The sequence below is a fragment of the Neoarius graeffei genome, chromosome 15 (genome assembly GCF_027579695.1).
Source record: "Neoarius graeffei isolate fNeoGra1 chromosome 15, fNeoGra1.pri, whole genome shotgun sequence".
Lineage (NCBI taxonomy): Eukaryota > Metazoa > Chordata > Actinopteri > Siluriformes > Ariidae > Neoarius > Neoarius graeffei.
The window spans coordinates 4107045-4126633 of record NC_083583.1 but is presented as its reverse complement, the minus strand read 5'-3'; the positions used below and the strand labels follow the sequence as shown (position 1 = coordinate 4126633).

Sequence of the window (19589 nt, the reverse complement as noted above, 5' to 3'; positions counted from 1 at the left end):
AAACTATACGGTTTTGAATGGTGATGTTGGTTTTAATTTGAAATAAAATGATGAAAGGAATAATACAGATAAAACTAAATGTTTGATGTGAATACTCTATTCAGAATTTGGCAAAAATTCTGCAGATTTGTGGAAAAATGGCGGCTTGATCTGGGACATGATAAATGGTTGACTACATCGCATTCCCTTAAAAAGGTTGTAGTCCACTGAAAAGTCTACAGTTATCACTGATTGTATTTTAAGTTGTAACTTTATACACCTAAGGATTGGTGCGCTCACAGAATAATCATAACCGTAATAAAACATCATGCAAAATATTTGATCACCATCGTAACTCCATTTTCCGCAAACCCAAACCCAATATGATCGTGTGTTTTGATCTAAACGGAAAGCCTCAGGGTCGAGGTCACTACCTCACCAAAAGTAGTAACTTAAAATCACTATGCCGTATAAACATTTAGTTATAAATCTGCGATTTTGTTTTTTAAAATGGAAGCTGAAAGTTAGGTATAGAATATGTTTCTTACAGAATATGTTACGATGGTAGCTGGTCTTGTATGAATTTCTGAGCTATAAAATGAGTTGTGGTCTATTTTTTACCGTAGCGTGTTATTTGTGTGCGGGGAAGGACACACATTAACAATTTGCATGTGCAGAATGGAATTTTCCACTCCAACAGTTAGAAGTTGATCGTGCTTCCATTTGCGGTCTTTCTGTTACGCGGGTGATCTGTTCGGACGTTATCACTGTAAAGGTGAGTTTTGACAGTTTTATTTTGTTTTAGTCTTGCAGTATAAGGCAATAGAATGTTTCTTTTTCATCTTACTTTCATATTTCGTAGTGTTTGCGTATTTTTGGCCAATATTTTGCAACCATGGTCAATTTAGATCGAACTTTCGATAGAATCTACGGCCAGTCATTTTGCCCCGCCCCCGCCTCATGCTCCATCTGGTGCGGTAGTGATGTCCCGTTGCTCGCGCGCCGCAGCAGAGACCCGCACGACCTTCAGCCGGTACAGTCGCTGTTCTTTTACCACCGCCGTTATTCTCATCTTTCCGGTGTGTTCTTGATTTTTCCATTGTGTCCTATTTCGCCATATCAAATACCCAAAATGTATCATATTATTCATATTTAAGTGAATAATCAATTCAGTCATCATAACTTGGCATTTTTAACCCAAGCAATCAAAAAGAGGAAATTTATTCAATATTTTCACTCATCGGTGAAGGAGGGGCTTTAATTCTTCATGATGTAGTTATTTTATATGGAAATCAATTTTACAAAAGCATTTGAATTGTAATAAAAAAAATTCCACAGTGGAGGCCAGATAAAGCAAGATGCTATCTTTATTCTTATTAAACATGACAAAAGAAACATTGAGTGTTAGGTAAATGCCAAAAAAAATAGTATAATTAGAAAATTTATTTTTTGACCATAATGTCCCAAATAAGAGAGCAGTTTCTGAGATGGACCCATATGCACATATAGTCTATACAATGTGGTGCGTATGCTAGTGTGTGAAATATTGCTAATGTTGGTAATAAATGTATTTTCCTCTACAAACCACACAACAAGAAAAAAATTAATGAAATACATGAATAAATAAAAATAAATAAATATTGGTGGACTCCCCTCCTCCCAAATAAATTCAATTTGTTTATTGTGGCAGTTGTGATAAACAAATAAATAACTAAATAGTAATCTAGGAACTAAATAAAAGTGAAAAATATTCTCTGTGCATGTTTCTGTGAACATCTTGTTTTTAGTGATTTATTTATATATAAATGTATAATGACCCAGTATAAATGTCGGATCTCGGGCTCTTCCCCCTGATGTGCCGTGTCCCATTGCAGCGAGTCAGACGTTGCGGCGGTGGAGCCGCTGTTGGAGTGGCTCAATCAGATGGATTTAGGAGCTGTCACACAGCCCTGGTGTTTGTCATAAAAAATGAAGGGGCTAAATGGGTCTCGTCCCACAGTGCCGAGAGTCAATACATCACCGTTACTAAAAGTCCCGTCAGCCAGAGGGACACGTTGAAGGCTGGAGATATTTACAGACCCTGTTGTTTCCGCTAATGCAGCACTCTGAGACAAAGCTGCCTTCAGCGAATGGCTCACCTTGCACCAGAACAACCGGATTCAGGCAGGGGATGGATATTAGAGCTCGGATAAAAGCGGAAAATGTTTTAGGGCAGAAATAATGTCATGTATAAATAGTGAATTATTTATAATATTATAAAATGTAATATGGTTCCAATATTCATCAAGCATTAACTGAAATATTATAATTTCCTTTATAACTATATAGTTTACAGTAGGATAGAATATACAGTCCAAGAGAAAAAAAAATAGAAATTCCGAGTTTAAAAATCACAAATCTGTCAGAAAAGAAACTTTTTTTTTTTTTTTTTTTGGGGGGGGGGGGGGGGGGGGGGGGGGGGTTGTTTGTTTGTTGCTTTTTTGTCAAGGAACAAGATCTCTTCCGTTTGTCAAATTGGATCAATGTCATCACACCACAGACACTATGACACGCAGGTTTCCTCCTTGATCATGCAAAAGAATAAAGTGCTATGAGATTTTCAACTACATTTCTCAGGATGCACTGCAGCCAGAAACCCAGGACACATGAGAGCTTTTTTTTCTGTCATAAATTTGTGACTTCTTTATCTTTGAATTTCTAATTTTTTTAATCTTGGAATTACTGAGGGTTTTTCTTTTCCTTCTCTGAGCATCTCTGAGTATATTTCTTGCAAATTTATGATGTTAGAATCCCAGAGAATATCCAATTTTTTTTTTCTTATAAATGTCCAAATTTAATCTTGGAAATTCTTGGAAGTGTGTCTGTGTTTTTTTTTTTTTTTCTCAGAATACCCCCCTCCCCCCCACACACACATGCACCTCAGCCCTGTATTTTTTTTTTTTCACTTTCAATGGCCTGAATGCACCATCCTAATACTGCACATATCCCAGATTTTTTTTCTTTATCATGTATAATTTTCTTATCTTCTGGAAATTTACATTGATCTTGCATGACTTCTATCATTTCTTGTATAGACCCTTTTCAGTCACGTGACCTTCGTAAACGCGACCACCATTTTGGACATGTAGTGGACTTCGGCTCGAATTGGTTTGAATGCGAGGAAGGCGACAAACGGAGAACATACAAGAAAAAGGAGCGAGATGCAGATAACACCTTCGCTATCCAGCGACGTAGGGCATTTACAGGGCGAGCAGAGGGAGAAATAAAAACAGTAACGACACATTAGCAACGCCGTACAGAAATTACGGTTTATGGCACAGACCCTTTCGGTTCTCGCTCATCTAGCTGCTACAATGACTGCTTAGACTGCAACAATAATACCTAACACACATTTAAGTATCCGTCGTAAAGACGTGAAACTCGTCGAGTGACGAGTGTGTTCATTGATAAGTTAACACAATCTAAAAGTAGACATACCATCACACTGCCCTGGCGCTGTGTACAGTTTACCTTCTATGGTTTGTGCACTCACTATTTGCCATTACTTTCTCCAACCGTTGTGACAGATTACAGGGAACGGCCTGGATTTAAGAGACAAATACATGTTCCTCTTGTTTTGAACACTTATTTGTAGGCAGTGCTTAATTTGTAAAGTGGGAGGTCCCGGAGCGCAGAGGATGAGTGGCTCCGGTGCGGGAAAAAAGAGGAGAGGGGAGGGGAGGGGGGCGCGGCGCTGCGCTTCTGGGCATGTTTTGTAATAACACTGCAAATTAAGTTCATCTGCAGATATTTTGTGGATGTCGTTTCATGAGAGAAATCACCAACAAGACAGATATCAAAATCAGACATTAACACTAAATAAACTTGCATTTTTTTTATTTAATTATTATTATTATTATTATTTTTGTTACATAGTCAAAAGAGGTGTCGGATCACCGGATCCAGTGTAAATAGCTGCCGGAGCCAACGCCCGAGGTTCCGGAGCGCGCTCCGGCTTGCTCCCCCTCAAATGAAGCGCTGTTTGTAGGACACTGCCTCTGATCTGTCCTACAGTCTACCAACAGCAAAGGAACACAACGCTAGCTAATGTCGTTAGCTAATAGCTACTACAGAAGAACAAAGAGGTTACAATGGGTTATTTTAGCCTATTTGGTTACACACTCGCCGCCACAGAATGTTAACAGCAATGTAATGCCTTTTCTGGCTAATTTTATTCGTCTTACCTCCAACAAAGTGGTCACTACACAAGCGTCGGTATGCCGCTATCCATCTTCTCCGTCGGTCAGCATCTACCGGGATCCGATAAAATGATAACCCTTGCCTTGTTTGTTGATGGTTACTACATCCAGGTGCACAACAATATAGTGGCATGATGGAAGTCTTGCTGAAAATAAACACTTTCTTTGCTGACGTTCCTCAATGTTGGCTGTGGTAAACTACTGGTAGTACATGTCCAAAATGGCAGCCGCGTTTGTCGTGACGTCACGTGGAAAGGGTCCATAGTTTGGGTTTCTGTGCTAAAATTCTTGACCTTCCTCTGAATTCAGGTTCTCGCTGGAAGTCCATGTCCAACCAGGAGAAGCAGCCGTATTATGAGGAACAGGCTCGTCTGAGCAAGATCCACCTGGAGAAGTACCCCAACTACAAGTACAAGCCTCGGCCCAAGCGCACGTGCATCATCGATGGCAAGAAGTTGCGCATCGGCGAGTACAAACAGATGATGCGCTCGCGGAGGCAGGAAATGCGCCAGTTCTTCACCGTGGGGTAAGAGCATAAAAAAAAACCACATAAACTCCATGGATGATGTTCATCAAAATGTATTTTAGTTACAATGTAACACAGTGCTAATTAGCTCTGGATTGTGACTGGTGTTGGGTTAAGGAGGTGTTGATTAGTTTTCTATCACAGCACCTCTGACAGTAGCTGTGAATTTTTCTCTAAGGACAGGTTTCTTTTCACGTTCATAAGAAGAGTCAGTTCCGACATCTTCCGGACAGAGGAGTTTACGCTTCTTTGTGGTTTCTTACTCGCGCGATAGCATCGTTTTGTTGAATTAACTTTAAGAGAGAGAATAAAGAGAGGCTGCTGAAGGAGATGGCTATTTATAAAGTGAGAACAGGAACGAAATTCTTTCATGGACGTTCCACAACATTAAACTATAAATGGATAAAATGTACAACGTCACACAGTGACACTAATTATCCAGACTAAAAGAAAATTGAGAACCGCTCTTCTAATTGAAATGATGTGTATTAATTATACACTTGGATTAATATAAAATTATGTTTTCATTATTTTCTGAGATCGATTTAAATAGTTGACATGATGGCAGGAAATTAAAATGAGGTCTGAACGTGATGACGGGGAAACTGTCTTGAGACTTGTAATTTATTACTTGTGGTCAGCGTGAGATATCCTGCACCCGGCGTTCCCACTTCACCGTGGAGGGAAAAAATTCAGCTCTGGAGTATCAATCAGGCCGTTTAACATCAACGCCTGCCTCATTTTTTCACAATTATTCCCTGTTAAGCTGCTCCGTCGTAACGGAATCGAGATCTTTTTCACAGCTGCTGGCTGTAAACGCTACCTCGGAGCAGAGCAGTTACACCGGCACCAGAGAAGGGCTAAATATTTGAAGGTTTAAGGAAAGAGAGCAGTGAATGCAGCTGAGAGAGTTCCTTTAGCAGGACACGTCACTGTTCAGCAAATTATTGGCTCAAGAATGTTCATATGAAGGTAGAAAGAATGTGAACTTGTAAACATGTTCTGTTTATTTTATTTTATAGCACACCATCCTGCCCCACCCTCCTGCCCCTCTTTAGTTTCGTCTATAAACGCCTAATGGACAGCACCAGGGCAAAACCTCTAGATTATAGTTCTTTCAGCTCTCACTTCATTAATTACTGTTTTATTCAGAGTGATCATGAACTGTGTGAGGAACAAACCACTCCATATTATCCTCTTACACAACCTTCAACGAAGTATTTGATATGGCTCGTGTGAACAGCGTATTCTGTTTGGATATTCCAAATCTGACCTGATCTTGAGTTCAGTGTGGGATACGTCGATATTATTCAGGTTTTCGGAGCCTTCTTTGGACTCGCATACAGCGCATTCAGGATCTGCGTCTGGGGATTTTACAGCAGTTTTGCAACCTGTGATATCCTCTTGTCTCTTTACAGTCAGCTCTGTGTGTTCTACAGTACACACACCGACCAGACAACAGTCGGAGTTTTCACGGCTGCATGTAAACAGGAATCTTAGAGGAATATTCATGTTCATTAGCCGTGTAAACAGCTTCATAGGAAAACTGTAAGGCAATAAGGGCAGAAAAAAACCAAACAGAATACCTGTGAATATGTGCATGTGAGCGTAGTGAGTAGAACACGCTCACTCCTGTAGTTAGCAAAAAGTCTTTCCCTCATCAGCCTCTCGATTTCTCTCTTAAAGTTAATAAGACAAAATAATGCAGTTAGGTAACCCTCACCTGAGATAGATAGACAGACAGACAGACAGACAGACAGACTACTTTATTGATCCTGAAGTAATTTCAGGTGACAGATGTTAATGTTACAGAGAAACCAAGAACTTGCACAGACGTGTAAACTAAGTCACAGCTTTGTGTCCGACTGTTCCAAGCGCCAACACTGGAGACTCCTTCCATAAACATTAAACTTCTCTTGATCATCTACTGCAGGAGTCCCTGTGAGTGAACTGTTCCTTTGGAAACGACAAAGTGAAGAATGTAAATGAGTTTCTCTAAAGTGTCACAGTGCACATGTTCACAGCTGGATGGTCGAGTGAGGATCACTTTGAACTCTGTCTTTCTCTCTCTCAGTGAAACGTGTCTGTGATCGGTGTATGTGTGCTCGTTTTCTACTGTAGATCGCTGATGGGTTTTTATTTCCTCTCTGTCCTTCTGTCTCAGTCAGCAGCCCCAGACTCAGCTCCCGATCAGCAGCAGCGCGGGCGTCGTCTACCCCGGAGCCATCAGCATGACCTCGGACTGTTCCAGCAACTCGGCCAGTCCCGAGCCCACTGTGCCCGTCATCCAGAGCACCTTCGGCATGAAGATGGAACCCAGCGTGCCCAGCGTGGTGCCCACCGAACCCGTCAATGGCGAGGACGACATGGACATGTACGAGGACTTCGAGGACGAGCCCAAATCGGACTACAGCAGCGAGAACGAGGCGCAGGAGCCCGTCAGCGCCAACTGAGGCTTTCACTCACAGTGGAGCGAAGGAGTACTGAAGGAGGAGGGGGAGGAGAAAAAAACAAAAAGAACTACAGAACAAAATTAAAAAAGAGAGAGAAAAGAAAAACTCGTTTCTGATAATATATCCCTGAGGAGCCTGCATGCACGTGTGGCTCCTGGCTTCATCAGCTCTTTGGTCTTAAATGTTTCTTCGAGTGTGAAGCAGTTTGATTGTGTTTTATTATTATTATTTTCTTTTTCTTTTTTTAATTCTTATTTGATTATGGATGTGTACACAAATTGACCTGTAAAGTTACAGAGGGCAGGACTTGAAACACAATTATAGCTCTCACAGTCTTACATACGTATATTTGTTGTTGTCGTCGTTGTTGTTGTTGATGTTATTGATACTTTTTTTTTTAGATCACTGTTTTTGACTGGGTTCTGTATTTCTCTCAGGTATGCTGTGCCAGCCAACAGCTTGTGAATGTTTTTTTTTTTTTTTTGATTTGAGCTATTTAAAAAACATAAAATAAGGAAGAAGACAGCAGAACGAAAGAAAATATTTTAATAATTGATGACAAAACACGAAACTGCCCCCTCGGTTAACTTAACGCACGTATCTTAATGCTCTTCTTACTGTTTTCTCAACACGACGTCCAAATCCAGGTCCAAACCGCACCATAATCTTGAGATCCCCAAGTCTTAAAGGAGAGTGTTCATGAGTCTTAGACAATCCTCTGGAATTTTAGGAATAAAAGCCTCCCTCTTCTTGAAGCACTCAGGAATTTTCGAGGCAGTGTTAGAGATGCTGGATTTTATTACAGAGATGTGAAAGTCCTTGTTCAGTCCAGGAGGTCCAGTGCGGTGATCACGCAGCCTGTCTCGCCCTTCGCTTCAGTCTTACATCCACGATGTTCTTAATCAAACAGGTTGGCCAGCGTGCCAAAGCAGGGCCAAAGGCATCCAATCTGCAAAATTGAAATGTCAGCAAAAAGGCAGCTTCGATGGCATTACAATCACAAAATTGCTGTTGTACAATACATGCTGGCTTATTTTTTATTTTTATTTTTTTGTTAACAGCAGCAAGTCCATAAGGGCTTTGTGTCACCATAAAGGCCTTTGGGGATGTTGTAAACCTTAATTGACACAAGAAAGTCTTAAAGCAGAGCGTAAATAAGTCTTAAAGATACAGCGACAGTCAGATAAAGGAGATTTGGTGCTTATTTGTGGTGCAGCAGGAGTTCTGGAGGAGTTCTGTGTTGATTCATTTTCTATAACAGTAGCTCTGTTTAGTGTTCATGCATTCATTTCTAATTTGTTCTCAGAACTGAGTTTCCCAAAAACATTGTAAAGTTAAGATTGTCTTATCTAGGAGAGAGAGAGAGAGAATGTTGATCTTTTGTCCTGCAATGCTTTTGGGAAACTCAGATTTTCAAAAAAGTGGTGTTTTCTCTCATTAGCATTTATCCAAGGAGGTAAAGTTTTACGCTTTTTAATCTTACACGTCGTTGCTGTTTTCTCACTAACAAAAGGCGACGAGATGTGTATCTTTAACTTGTCTTGTTAACTTAAAGAGACGCTGGTGAGGGAACGACTGTTTATCGCTGCTATAACGTAAGTGAAAACAGGAACAGACTTGCCTTCTTCACGTGCATCCAAAATAAAGTTAAAATTCGAACGTGTCCTTGTTTAATGAATGAATGAATAATAAAACACTTCAGGATGTGCTGTTATGGAAAATAAACCACTCAGGCGACGAGGAGAAGCCTCGTCACGTCACCTCGTACCTCCACATGGACTCGGACTTGGACTTGGCATCCATCAGAAACACAGAACAATGCGGCCGGGAGGGAGCGGATCTGTGATTGTGCTCGTCTCGTTCCAGCCAGAGATCCATGAGGTGCTGGCGAGCAGATGGAACAAGTAGATCAAGCTGTGGGAGATTATTAAAATGACTGACGAGTCTGTATCATCTGAAAGGCGCCATTATTAATGCATGAGGCTCACGATTTTCCTCTCGCCCTTGAACCTGTCTTGTCTTATTTTCTTTATTTATTTATATATATATTTTTTAATTTCCATTAGCAACATGGCCATTACCGCTGGGCTGATGAGCTGCTGGTCACTGCGTTGCCTCTCAAGGTCGTAAATAGAAAAAAAAAAAAGATAAAGTAATAAATTTGAAAAGGAATAAAGTTAAAGATATTGAAGCTCTTATTTACTTTTCCCTCAGCATCAACAATTTATATGAAGTCCCTAACAAAGGAGAAGCATTTATTTACTTCAAGTCTTAGAAGTTTCTCTAGCACTTCTGTAATCTCATATATATATATATATGCTTGTTGTGATTTTTCTTGAGAGGAAAATCACCTGGCAGGGTTTACTCCTGATTATCCTAAATTAGTTTTTTTTTCTTTTTTTGTTCTCAATAGGTGTCTTTGTTTAAATTTGTTTCCTATCTGTTTGCTGGTAGATTGACTTGTACGTGTTTTGTACATATTTTCTTGACCACGCCAAACTGATTTTCTAGGCTGGCGGTAGACAAAAGGACTGTTGTCAGGACTGAAACTTGATCACGCTTGTGTAATAGAGGAAAGTTTTCTTTTTTCTTAAAAAAAAGGAGAGAGAGAGAGAAAGGACTTCGGTCACACATAAAGTTTCATATGTGTTCCAAGCACTGGATATAAATGGTAGTTTTTATCGATGCTGATTAATGTGAATCCGTCGTGCAAGAAAAAAAAAAATCCACATGAACAAACACGTGACCTGTTTGGACTTTACCAGATTTGAGTCATTGTTTTGTTGTGTTTTTTTTTTTTTTTTTTGGTGTGTGTGTGTTTTTTTTCTTTCTTTCGACTTGTTTTTAATTTAAGCAAAGACACGTGATAAATGAACACACTTTTTTTGATTTGTTTAAGCTCCAGTGCTGCCTAAGGGAGATAAAGAGCAGGAACCCGACAGAAGGTTCATGGACGAGACGATGAGCTGAAACACCCCGGACTTCAGTCGCGCATCTTATCGCTCATGTACGTTTGTGTTTGTATATTGTATTTGAAACTTTGAAACCTATATAGTGCATATAGACTTTTATTGTATTTATTAGCCGGTGTTGGCTATAAAATTTTGTCGGTAGAAATTAAATCTTAATTAAAAAAAGGACAATCAGAGAAAATACAGTGACGCTCAATTGGAACTTAATTTTTTTTTTTTTTGGGACACCTTCTATACCATCTCATTCTTTTTTTGTTTTTCTTCAAAATTGTAAATATAACATAGAAAAAAAAATAGAATTCTATTTTTGTTCATGGATACTTACTGAAGTATAAGTTATGTATTACATTTGTAAGTGTTATGTTGTGATGTTGCTTTCTTTCTTTTTGCTTTTTTTAAATTTGTATGTTGGTCAATCATTCTTTAGATTCTTTAAAAAAAAAAAAGAAGACGAAGAATCAAAACTAGACAAGTCACTGTACCTCATGTAGATGCTGAACTGAACAGAACTCATACCCTGTTGGTCAGGCAGTATTGGATCCGACTCATGCAGATGAGGAACCTCACTCGGATTCGCTTTCGTTGGCGTCGAAACTCATCGGCACGAAATTGGGTGAAAAAATTATTTCAGCGTCCCGTGAGATCCCGAGTGATGTCCTCTCTCAGCTCAGTGCATGGGGATGAACAAATATTTATTATTTTTTATGCTGAATAACACGGACACATTCTTTGCGTTGTTTTTTTTTGTCTTCGTAGATTTTTTTTCAGCTTTTCAGCAGCTGCAGTCCATTTCGTGTTCAATTTGTTCATCATCACTTGTGTTATGCAAATTAGCTACAACTGAAGACAAAAATGCATTTGTTGTTTCTACTTATCTTACTGTAATTCATTTTTTCAGTCGTTAGACTTTAATGATGTATATTGTGTTTTTTTTTTTTTTTTTGCTAATTTAATCAGCACAATTCACTGACATGCTGGACTGAAATGCTAGCTGCTGTTCAGAAGAGTACTTTTTTTTCTGTCAGGGACAATTTATTGTCATTGCAATGGTACTTTCTAGTTTCTAGTCTCTTAAGCAACACTGTGCGTGGCTCTTCGAACCCCGGGCCGCTCTCTCTCACTTCGAATCCCGCTGGCCGCCTGATATTCTTCTGTTCTGTTCCGTTCCGTTTCTGTTTTGTGCATAAACCGGTTTCTCGGCAGGTACCTAGCCAGGTATTGTTCGGGCGTTAGAGAAGTTATAGAACTAGTGTGCTGCTTTAAAAGAAAAAAAAATTAAGTCTAAAAAAATGTAAATAGTTTATCATATCTTGTACAGTCCAGTGTAAAGTTTTTAATTGAACTTAAAGGTTGCCATCACACTCGTGTTCACGTTTCTTCTTCTTTATACAGTATGAAACAGTACGAAAGACAATTTGCTAAGGGTATTATTGTTTAAAAAAAAAGTAAGACAAAAAAAAGGTACTAAAAATATTTTCTGCTTGGCTTCAGTATGTAAACCAGCAACTTTTTTTTTCCATGTGCAGTATTGACGTGAGGTAAACTAAATTAATTCTACAGTCGTATGTTCCAGAGACGAATTCTCTCTGTAATGGTAGTATTAATAATATAAATAAAAATAATCCAGATGAGTGACGCATTTTGGTTTGTTTAGGCACCTTAGTGGATTGTACAATTCTCTAGGTCACTCTCCACACAGGAAGCGTGGTTTGTTTGTTTTTTTGTTTGTTTGTTTTGCCATAAAGTTGTAAAGTAATGACATTTCTACAGTATAATCAATACATTTGATGTACAATGGCAGAAGAGGGAGTTCCTGTCTGTTTTAGCTCATTTACCTCAAGAGTTTCCTCATTTTTCATAAAAAAAAAACATACGGTGCACACACACACACACACACACACACGCACATGCGCGCGCACACACGCACACACACACACACACAAACACACACACACACACACAAACACACACACATCCATACAAGCCGAAAATCGTCTCGCCATCACTCCATCTTTTGTACTGCTGTTGACACTTACAAATTAAAGAGACATTTTGTTTTAAAGTCTGTTGATTTTTCTTTCAAAGAACAGAAGCGTGTGTGTGTGTGTGTGTGTGTGTGTACCAGTGTGTTTTACTGGGAAATACACCACTGGTATTTTTCGTTTGAGCTCCATCCGGGACATGGAGAACCAAAACCATGGTATAAATCTCTATCTGTCACTCGTGAGGAAATCAATTAATTGTTTTGATAAATTTGGAGACTTTTTTTTGTGAATGTGTCGATATAATAAAAAGAAAATTACACGTTGCTTGAAGATATGAAGTTTATCTTCTCAGGTTGAAAAACTCACATATTTCATACGAAATACATCACAGATCTGAGTGACATATTTAAATAATATTGGCTGATGTTGAGTGGTCTATCAGATATATTCCATTCAGCGAGCGTGATACTGAACGAGTTGAAGACGAGTCGCTGAATGGAATATATCTGATGGACCACACAAAAAAAAGCCAGCCAATATTCTTCTTCTTCTTCTTCTTATTATTATTATTATACATTCCTTTTGGGTGTTCAACGCTTCTTTCTCTTTCAAAATTATCTCAAAATCTTCGGTATTTAACAAAGCAAGCCTGGCGGCCATGTTTGTTTACAAATTGTCACAGTCGCTCGCTAGCACAGAAGTTTTACGTCTCCGACATGTGACGTCATGTTGTCTTGACAACTATGCAAAACAGTGGCGGCTGCTGGTTTTTAAAACAGGGGAAGCCCATTTTACGTATTCATCGTAAAACCTGTAGGCCGGATATCAAAGCATAGAAAGGTGTGCCCCATTAGCATAGTGAACTAGACAACCCTACCGAGTGGCAGAAAGTATTTTTGCTTGTACATTTCATGTTATAGTCTGGCTTGCCAGGCTAGTGCCTCATATCCTTAATCAAAAATATCAAACATCCAAAAATCACTGGCTATTCAACGAAGAGCCTTGAACATCATACCCTGATATGCAACACAGAGTCTTTAACACAACACCCAGCTGTGCAACACATCCTTGAACATCTTCTGCAACACAGTCTGGAAATTCATAACCAGGTAGGCTATGCAACACACAGAACCTTGAATATTATACCCAGGTATAACCTATAACACAGAGCCCACCATTCTCTTAACATTACTGAACAATATACACACTTCACATTCATGAACATGAACACTATTTATACACAAATTCTGCCCTCCACTCCTTTTCCAGAAAATGGTCTGTGACCCTGTCATACCAGCTGGTTGTGCTTTCCAGAGACTTCACCAATTTCTGTTAGCAGCTAGCACTGCAGATCCCAATAAGGCTCAAGCTAGCCTACAACCAGATTGAACTACAAATGAAATAAACGAGTGAATTCACGAATGATCAAACTGATAGAATGGATGAAAGTTAACAGAGCACAACGAGTAATATTTACATTTATTTACAGAGTAATGTACAGAGACATCAATGAGAAGAAACGTTTATATGAAAAGAAATTCGGACAGCACTTTGGCACACGACTACACTTTCTTGACATCCGCTAGGGACTGATCATGCTTCTGTGTTCCTCGCCGATGCCGAAGTACAGAGCCTGCCCTCCTCACTACCTCCAATAATCCTTCATCAGCCCGGCTTCTTGTCCCTCCCACTGTCTCGTTTAGTCCCAGAGAAGCCTGGCTTCCCTGGAAGTGACGATTTTGTCGATTTTAACCAATAACAACTAGCCGAAATTGGCTGTTCAGAGCCCTCTCATAGACTGCAACGGATACCCGGCTGCCAGCCATAGAGCCCATTGAAATAAGAAAGGTTACAGCCAGTGTTGCCAGATTGGGCTGTTTTAAGTGCATTTTGGCGGGTTTTGAACATATTTTGGCTGGAAAACGTCAGCAGTATCTGGCAACGCTGGTTACAGCCTGGCAGCAAAGGTGATTCTCGTAGCGAACTGCAAGTTCGTCAGACATCACTCAAATAAGTTACAGGATAGTTATGAACGTAAATACAATCTTGGGCATATATTATGTTATGCAAGTTATTGTTTTAATGAGAATTCAATGTCATAGATGCCGCAGTTTGGGGAGAGAATTTTAGGGGAAGCTCAGCTTCCCTTGTTGTCTCTGAGAAATCGCCCCTGATGCAAAACCATTATTCAACACTCATTCTCCATTGGGTAGAGCGACGTAATACACGTAGGACAGGGGTTCTCAAGCTTTTCTGCTTTAAGCCCCATTTATTTATACTTGTAAAGAGTCGGGCCCATTAAAAAAGATCCCCAATTATTTTGGCTCCTCTATTCTATTAGAATCTAATAATCTCCTGTAAAGTGTATTAATGGGATGCAACATCACGCCCTGTTACAGATCTGAGCCCAGGAATTAAATAAATACAATAAAAACAAACTGTTTGTAATTGTAGGTATTGTATTTAAAACTGTATGGATGTGCCAGAAGCCAAACCCATGCGTGCAGGTCATTTTCAGTCCAAAAGGGATTAATGATCCAAAAGTAGAGTCTGGTCCATTAACACAAGAACTTATTGCCATGTTTGTGTTCAGCAACCAAGCAAGTTATTAAAAACCAAGAAGTTCACTCAAAAGTAGTGGATATAGAACCCACTCAATGGGATTAGATCCTTACATGCTAACAAAGAAGGATTTTTCCGATGAGTTGGAAAATGATCCATCCATTGAGTTCCCCGACATCTCAAACTACCTGGTGCTGCAGACATCGTTCTACACGGACACACAGATGAAAACCTGGAAGAGCCTGGAGGAGAACAACTTTATTAGGTGTCTGGGTTAAAGATCTGGGGATCAGGGCACTACAAGATAGACAGCAGGAGATGGATCTAAGTGCAGGAAGAGTGTTTATTAGCAGGTGTGATATTTACAAAAACAAAACACAAACGAAAGCAGAATCATAAAGCAGAGTATTTAAATAGTGCTATAAACACGGCTAGAAACAAACGTGACAGTGATAATGATAATACCTTGCAAAGCCTCTGTGAAAACAGCGTCCATATCCACACTTGTGTATCGCGCTCAAATCAATATCAGGTGTTTCCCATAATGACCGTTTCCCAAGCACATGCACAATGCGCTCTGTGAGCGGGTGTGGTCGCTCGAGCTGCAGCAGACTCAAGTGTGCAAAGGCGTGACAGTCAAGTGTTCACCTGCTGTGTGACCACAACTTTTAGCTCACGTGTATATCGCCACCAAAATGCCTCATTTTCATCGATAACCCATCGCAAAGCATCGCGAGCTGGAGTGTGACCGTAGCTTAATGAGGCAGATGTGATTTTGGATACAACCCAGCAATTGTAACCTACTACAAGTAAAAATTAGCTTCAACTTGGAAAAAAATTCATGACCCGTTAGATGATGCTTCAACCGCGGCCCAGTGGTTGAGAAACACTGATGTAGGATAAGTGATATGCTAACAATTTTGCATGCTATCAAACTAAATGAATGAAACCCACTAGAAGGGAATAGAACACGTGTTTTTATTCCATTGAGAAAGTGTCCTGTATGTGTGTATATATATCTTGTCTCGTCTCATCTTCATCCACTTATCCGGGGCCCGGTCACGGAGGCAGCAGTCTGAGCATGGAAGCCCAAACTTCCCTCTCCCCAGACACCTCAGCCAGCTCCTCAGGAAGAACACCGAGGCGTTCCCAGGCCAGCCGAGAGACATAGTCCCTCCAGTGTGTCCTGGGTCTTCCCCGGGGCCTCCTCCTCCCCCCAGGGAGGCGTCCAGGAGGCATCCGAAAAAGATGCCCGAGCCACCTCAGCTGATTCCTCTCGATGTGGAGGAGCAGCGGCTCTACTCTGAGCTCCTCCCAAGTGACTGTGTTTCTCACCCTGTCTCTAAGGAAGCGCCCAGCCACCCTGCAAAGGAAACTCATTTCAGCCGCTTGTATCCGCGATCCTGTTCTTTCAGTCATTACCCAAAGCTCATGACTGTAGGTGAGAGTCAGAACGTAGATCGACCGGTAAATCGAGAGCTTCGCCTTTTGGCTCAGCTCCTTCTTCACCACGACAGACTGGTAAAGCGACCGCATCACTGCAGAGGCTGCACCGATCCGCCTGTCAATCTCACGCTCCATCCTTCCCTCACTCATGAACAAGATCCTGAGATACTTAAACTCCTACAAACACTCAGGACTACAACTCCCATGACACAGAGCACCCTCTGTCCCCAGCCTACTGAACAACAACTGTCACGCATTTCCTTAATCACTGCTTCCACGATTTAAGCCACTCATTCACACCACTCCAGTGCGAAGTATCGTCCTGCCATTTCAGTACATACTGAGCCTTTTATCTTTTCTGACTCTCTAGTGTTTCCTGACCTTTTGCTATTTCCTCTCTGTTTTTGCTCTTTGTCTTTTCCACATCACACTGTTTGTCGGTCACCTGACCCTTGCTAGTTTACCAACACCGATTTCAGTCACGCGTTTTGGCTTTGTTGACAGTCTTCTGATCTGCTTCCTCCACACATACATCAGTAAGTGCCTGCACTCTCACAGGATACTTTGCCGTAATGAATGTAGTGGAGGGTCCTAAACAGACAGCTTTAAACGCGCAGGGGCGTTTGCTAGGAGAACATCAACAGATGCTCACCGACCTCAACACTCGGATGACGCAGCTCACATCTGTGATATCGCAGGACCTCCTAGCATGCTCCGAGCCTCCTCCTAGCCCAGCACTTCAACTCCCCATTCCAGAGAAGTTTGCTGAAGATGTCATCGCATGTAAGGGTTTTTTACTGCAATGTTCTATGTATTTTTCCACCATGCCGCATTTATCGGAGGAGCGCAAGATTGCAAAATTTATATCTTTTCTCTCGGGCAAAGCACTTCGCTGGGCCAATGCAGTTTGGAATAAGGGGCACGAGCAAACCAAGTCCTATGAACAATTCCTCATGATGTTTAAAAGGGTGTTTGATCATGCACCAGAAGGGATAGAGGTTGGAGAGAGTCTTCTCGCCAGTTCCCAAGGCTCCAGAAGTGTTGCTGTATATGCCTTGGAATTCAGAACACTAGCAGCTGCCAGTGGGTGGAATGATCCAGTGCTGAAAGCGGTCTTTCACCAAGGCCTATTTCCAGAGATCTTAGTGAGCTGGCTTGTAGAGATGAGAACCTCACTCTGGACTCCCTCATTGACTTAGCTATTCGACTCTACCAATTGTTAAAGCACCAACCATCTATCCACTTCAACACCAAATCTGCCCAGTCTATGGAGGATAGCTCACCCATGGTCTCACGTACCTGTCTAACTCGCACTGAACGTGCTAGGCAGCGCAAGGAGGGGTTATGTTTCTACTGTGGGAGCCTTGAGCACAGCATCCAGCAATGTCCCATACAACCCGCCCAAGAGACCCCAACAGAGAGGCCTGTAAGCTCCACAAGTCCGGTGAGAAAATTCAGTTCTAAATCCTTTACCATCCCAGTCCTACTCAGGGTAGGGTCCTCCACTCATGTCTTATCTGCTTTTGTTGATTCAGGGGCAGAGGGGAGCTTTATCAGTAGTGCCATCGTGCAGAACCTCAACCTGCCTACCATCCTCCTGCACAGCGCACTCAGTATCAAGACCATCGATGGAGGACCCATAGGCAATGGCCTGGTCACCACTTGCACACAACCAGTACAGATTCAAATAGGGGCTTTATACAAAGAATTCATATCACTCTATGTAACCACCACCGGTGATCATGACATCATCCTTGGCTATCCCTGGCTGCAGATCCATTGATTTCATGGCAAAACAAGGAAATTCTTCAATGGTCACCCACATGCTTCCAGAACTGCCTCTCTCTCCCTCAGATCAGAGTAGCTTCTACCTCCTTAGAGAGCCCCCAAGCTGACTCCATAGACAATATTCCAGATTGTTACTTAGACCTTGCAGAAGTCTTCAGTAAGGGGAAGGCCTGCGGGTTACCTCCTCATAGGCCATATGATTGCTCACTCAACTTACTGCCAGGTATGTCTCCTCCACGTGATCGTATTTATCCCTTGTCCCACAAGGAACAGGCAGCCATGGAGGAATACCGTATATTCAGGAGGCTCTCAAACAGGGATACATCTGGCCTTCCAAGTCACCCACATTGGCTGGTTTCTTTTTTTGTTGAGAAACAAGGAGGTGGACTGAGGTCTTGCATTGACTACAGAGGCTTAAACCAGGTCACCGTAGAGTATCCTTATCCTCTTCCCCTGGTTCCAGCAGCTCTTGAACAACTTCAATCCGCTAAGATTTTTTTCAAAGCTCAATCTACAAAGTGCATACAACCTGATCTAAATTAGGAGGAGTGACAAATGGAAAACGGCCTTTAGCATGACCGCGGGGCACTTCGAGTACCAGGCCATGCCATATGGCCTTCCTTCAGCACCCAGCGTGTTCCAGTGCTTCATCAACAACGTGCTACAGGACATGCTGGGCAAATATGTCATCGCCTATATTGAAGATATCCTGATTTATCTTCAGATGTCCAGAGTCACCAGGAACACATCAGAACTGTTCTCAAGTGACTGTTAGAGAACAACCTCTATGTAAAGGCTGAGAAGTGTGTTTCATCTAAACAAGATTTCATTCCTTGGCTATATCATTAGCGCCGAAGGAGTCTGCATGGACTCCTTCAAGGTAGCAGCTGTCACATCCTGGCCTACACCCAAGTCTGTAAAGGAGTTCCAATGATTCCTAGTCTTCTCAAACTTTTATCGCCGGTTCATTTGAGGTTTCAGCTCTCTAGCAGCTCCCCTAACCACACTGTTGAAGAAGGGCCCCAAGCACCTACAGTGGAACTCTGCAGCTGAGGAAGCCTTTGGTTGACTTAAGCTTGCATTCACCTCAGCCCCCATACTCCAACGCCCTGCTCCCACTAAGCCTTTCATCATGGAAGTAGACGCATCCAACACCGGGGTAGGGGCCATCCTATCACAACGCTTTGGGGAGAAACCAAAGCTACACCCCGTAGCCTTTTTTTTTCTAAAAAAAAATAACTTCAGCAGGAAGGAATTATGATGTGGGGAACAGAGAGCTCCTCACTATTAACCCTTGAAGAATGGCGGCACTGGTTAGAGGAAGCCATGCACCCCTTTGTCATCCTCACAGACCACAAGAACCTCAAGTATCTCAGAAAGGCCAAAAGGCTAAACCCCAGGCACGCCAGGTGGGCATTATTCTTCACCTGGTTCAATTTCTCAATTTCTTTCTGTCCAGGTTCCAAAAACACCAAGGCAGATGCATTATCCAGAACTTTCAGTCCTTCTCAACAAGACTCTAGCTCTCATCCCATCATCCCATTGCAGTGTTTCATGCAATTCATCACCTGGGAACTGGACAAAGAAATAAGCAAGTCTCAGCCCCAAACCTGCCCCATTCATCTCCCACCTGGTCTTCT

The 19589-nt window shown here is 41.5% G+C and overlaps 1 protein-coding gene across 13 annotated transcripts in view; it reads left to right on the top strand.

Annotated features, from left to right (window-relative positions):
* sox6 (SRY-box transcription factor 6) overlaps window positions 1-12230 on the top strand; it is a 275016-nt gene extending 262786 nt beyond the window's left edge. For 12 of the 13 annotated variants that reach the window (XM_060940777.1, XM_060940776.1, XM_060940770.1 and 9 more), the window contains 2 exons: window positions 4527-4743; window positions 6908-12230. In XM_060940777.1, coding sequence (XP_060796760.1) covers window positions 4527-4743; window positions 6908-7196 — 506 coding nt within the window. In that variant the 3' untranslated portion in view covers window positions 7197-12230. The remainder of the gene's footprint in view (window positions 1-4526; window positions 4744-6907) is intronic. The other variant, XR_009656643.1, reaches the window with a different exon arrangement.
* Window positions 12231-19589: the final 7359 nt, after the last annotated feature.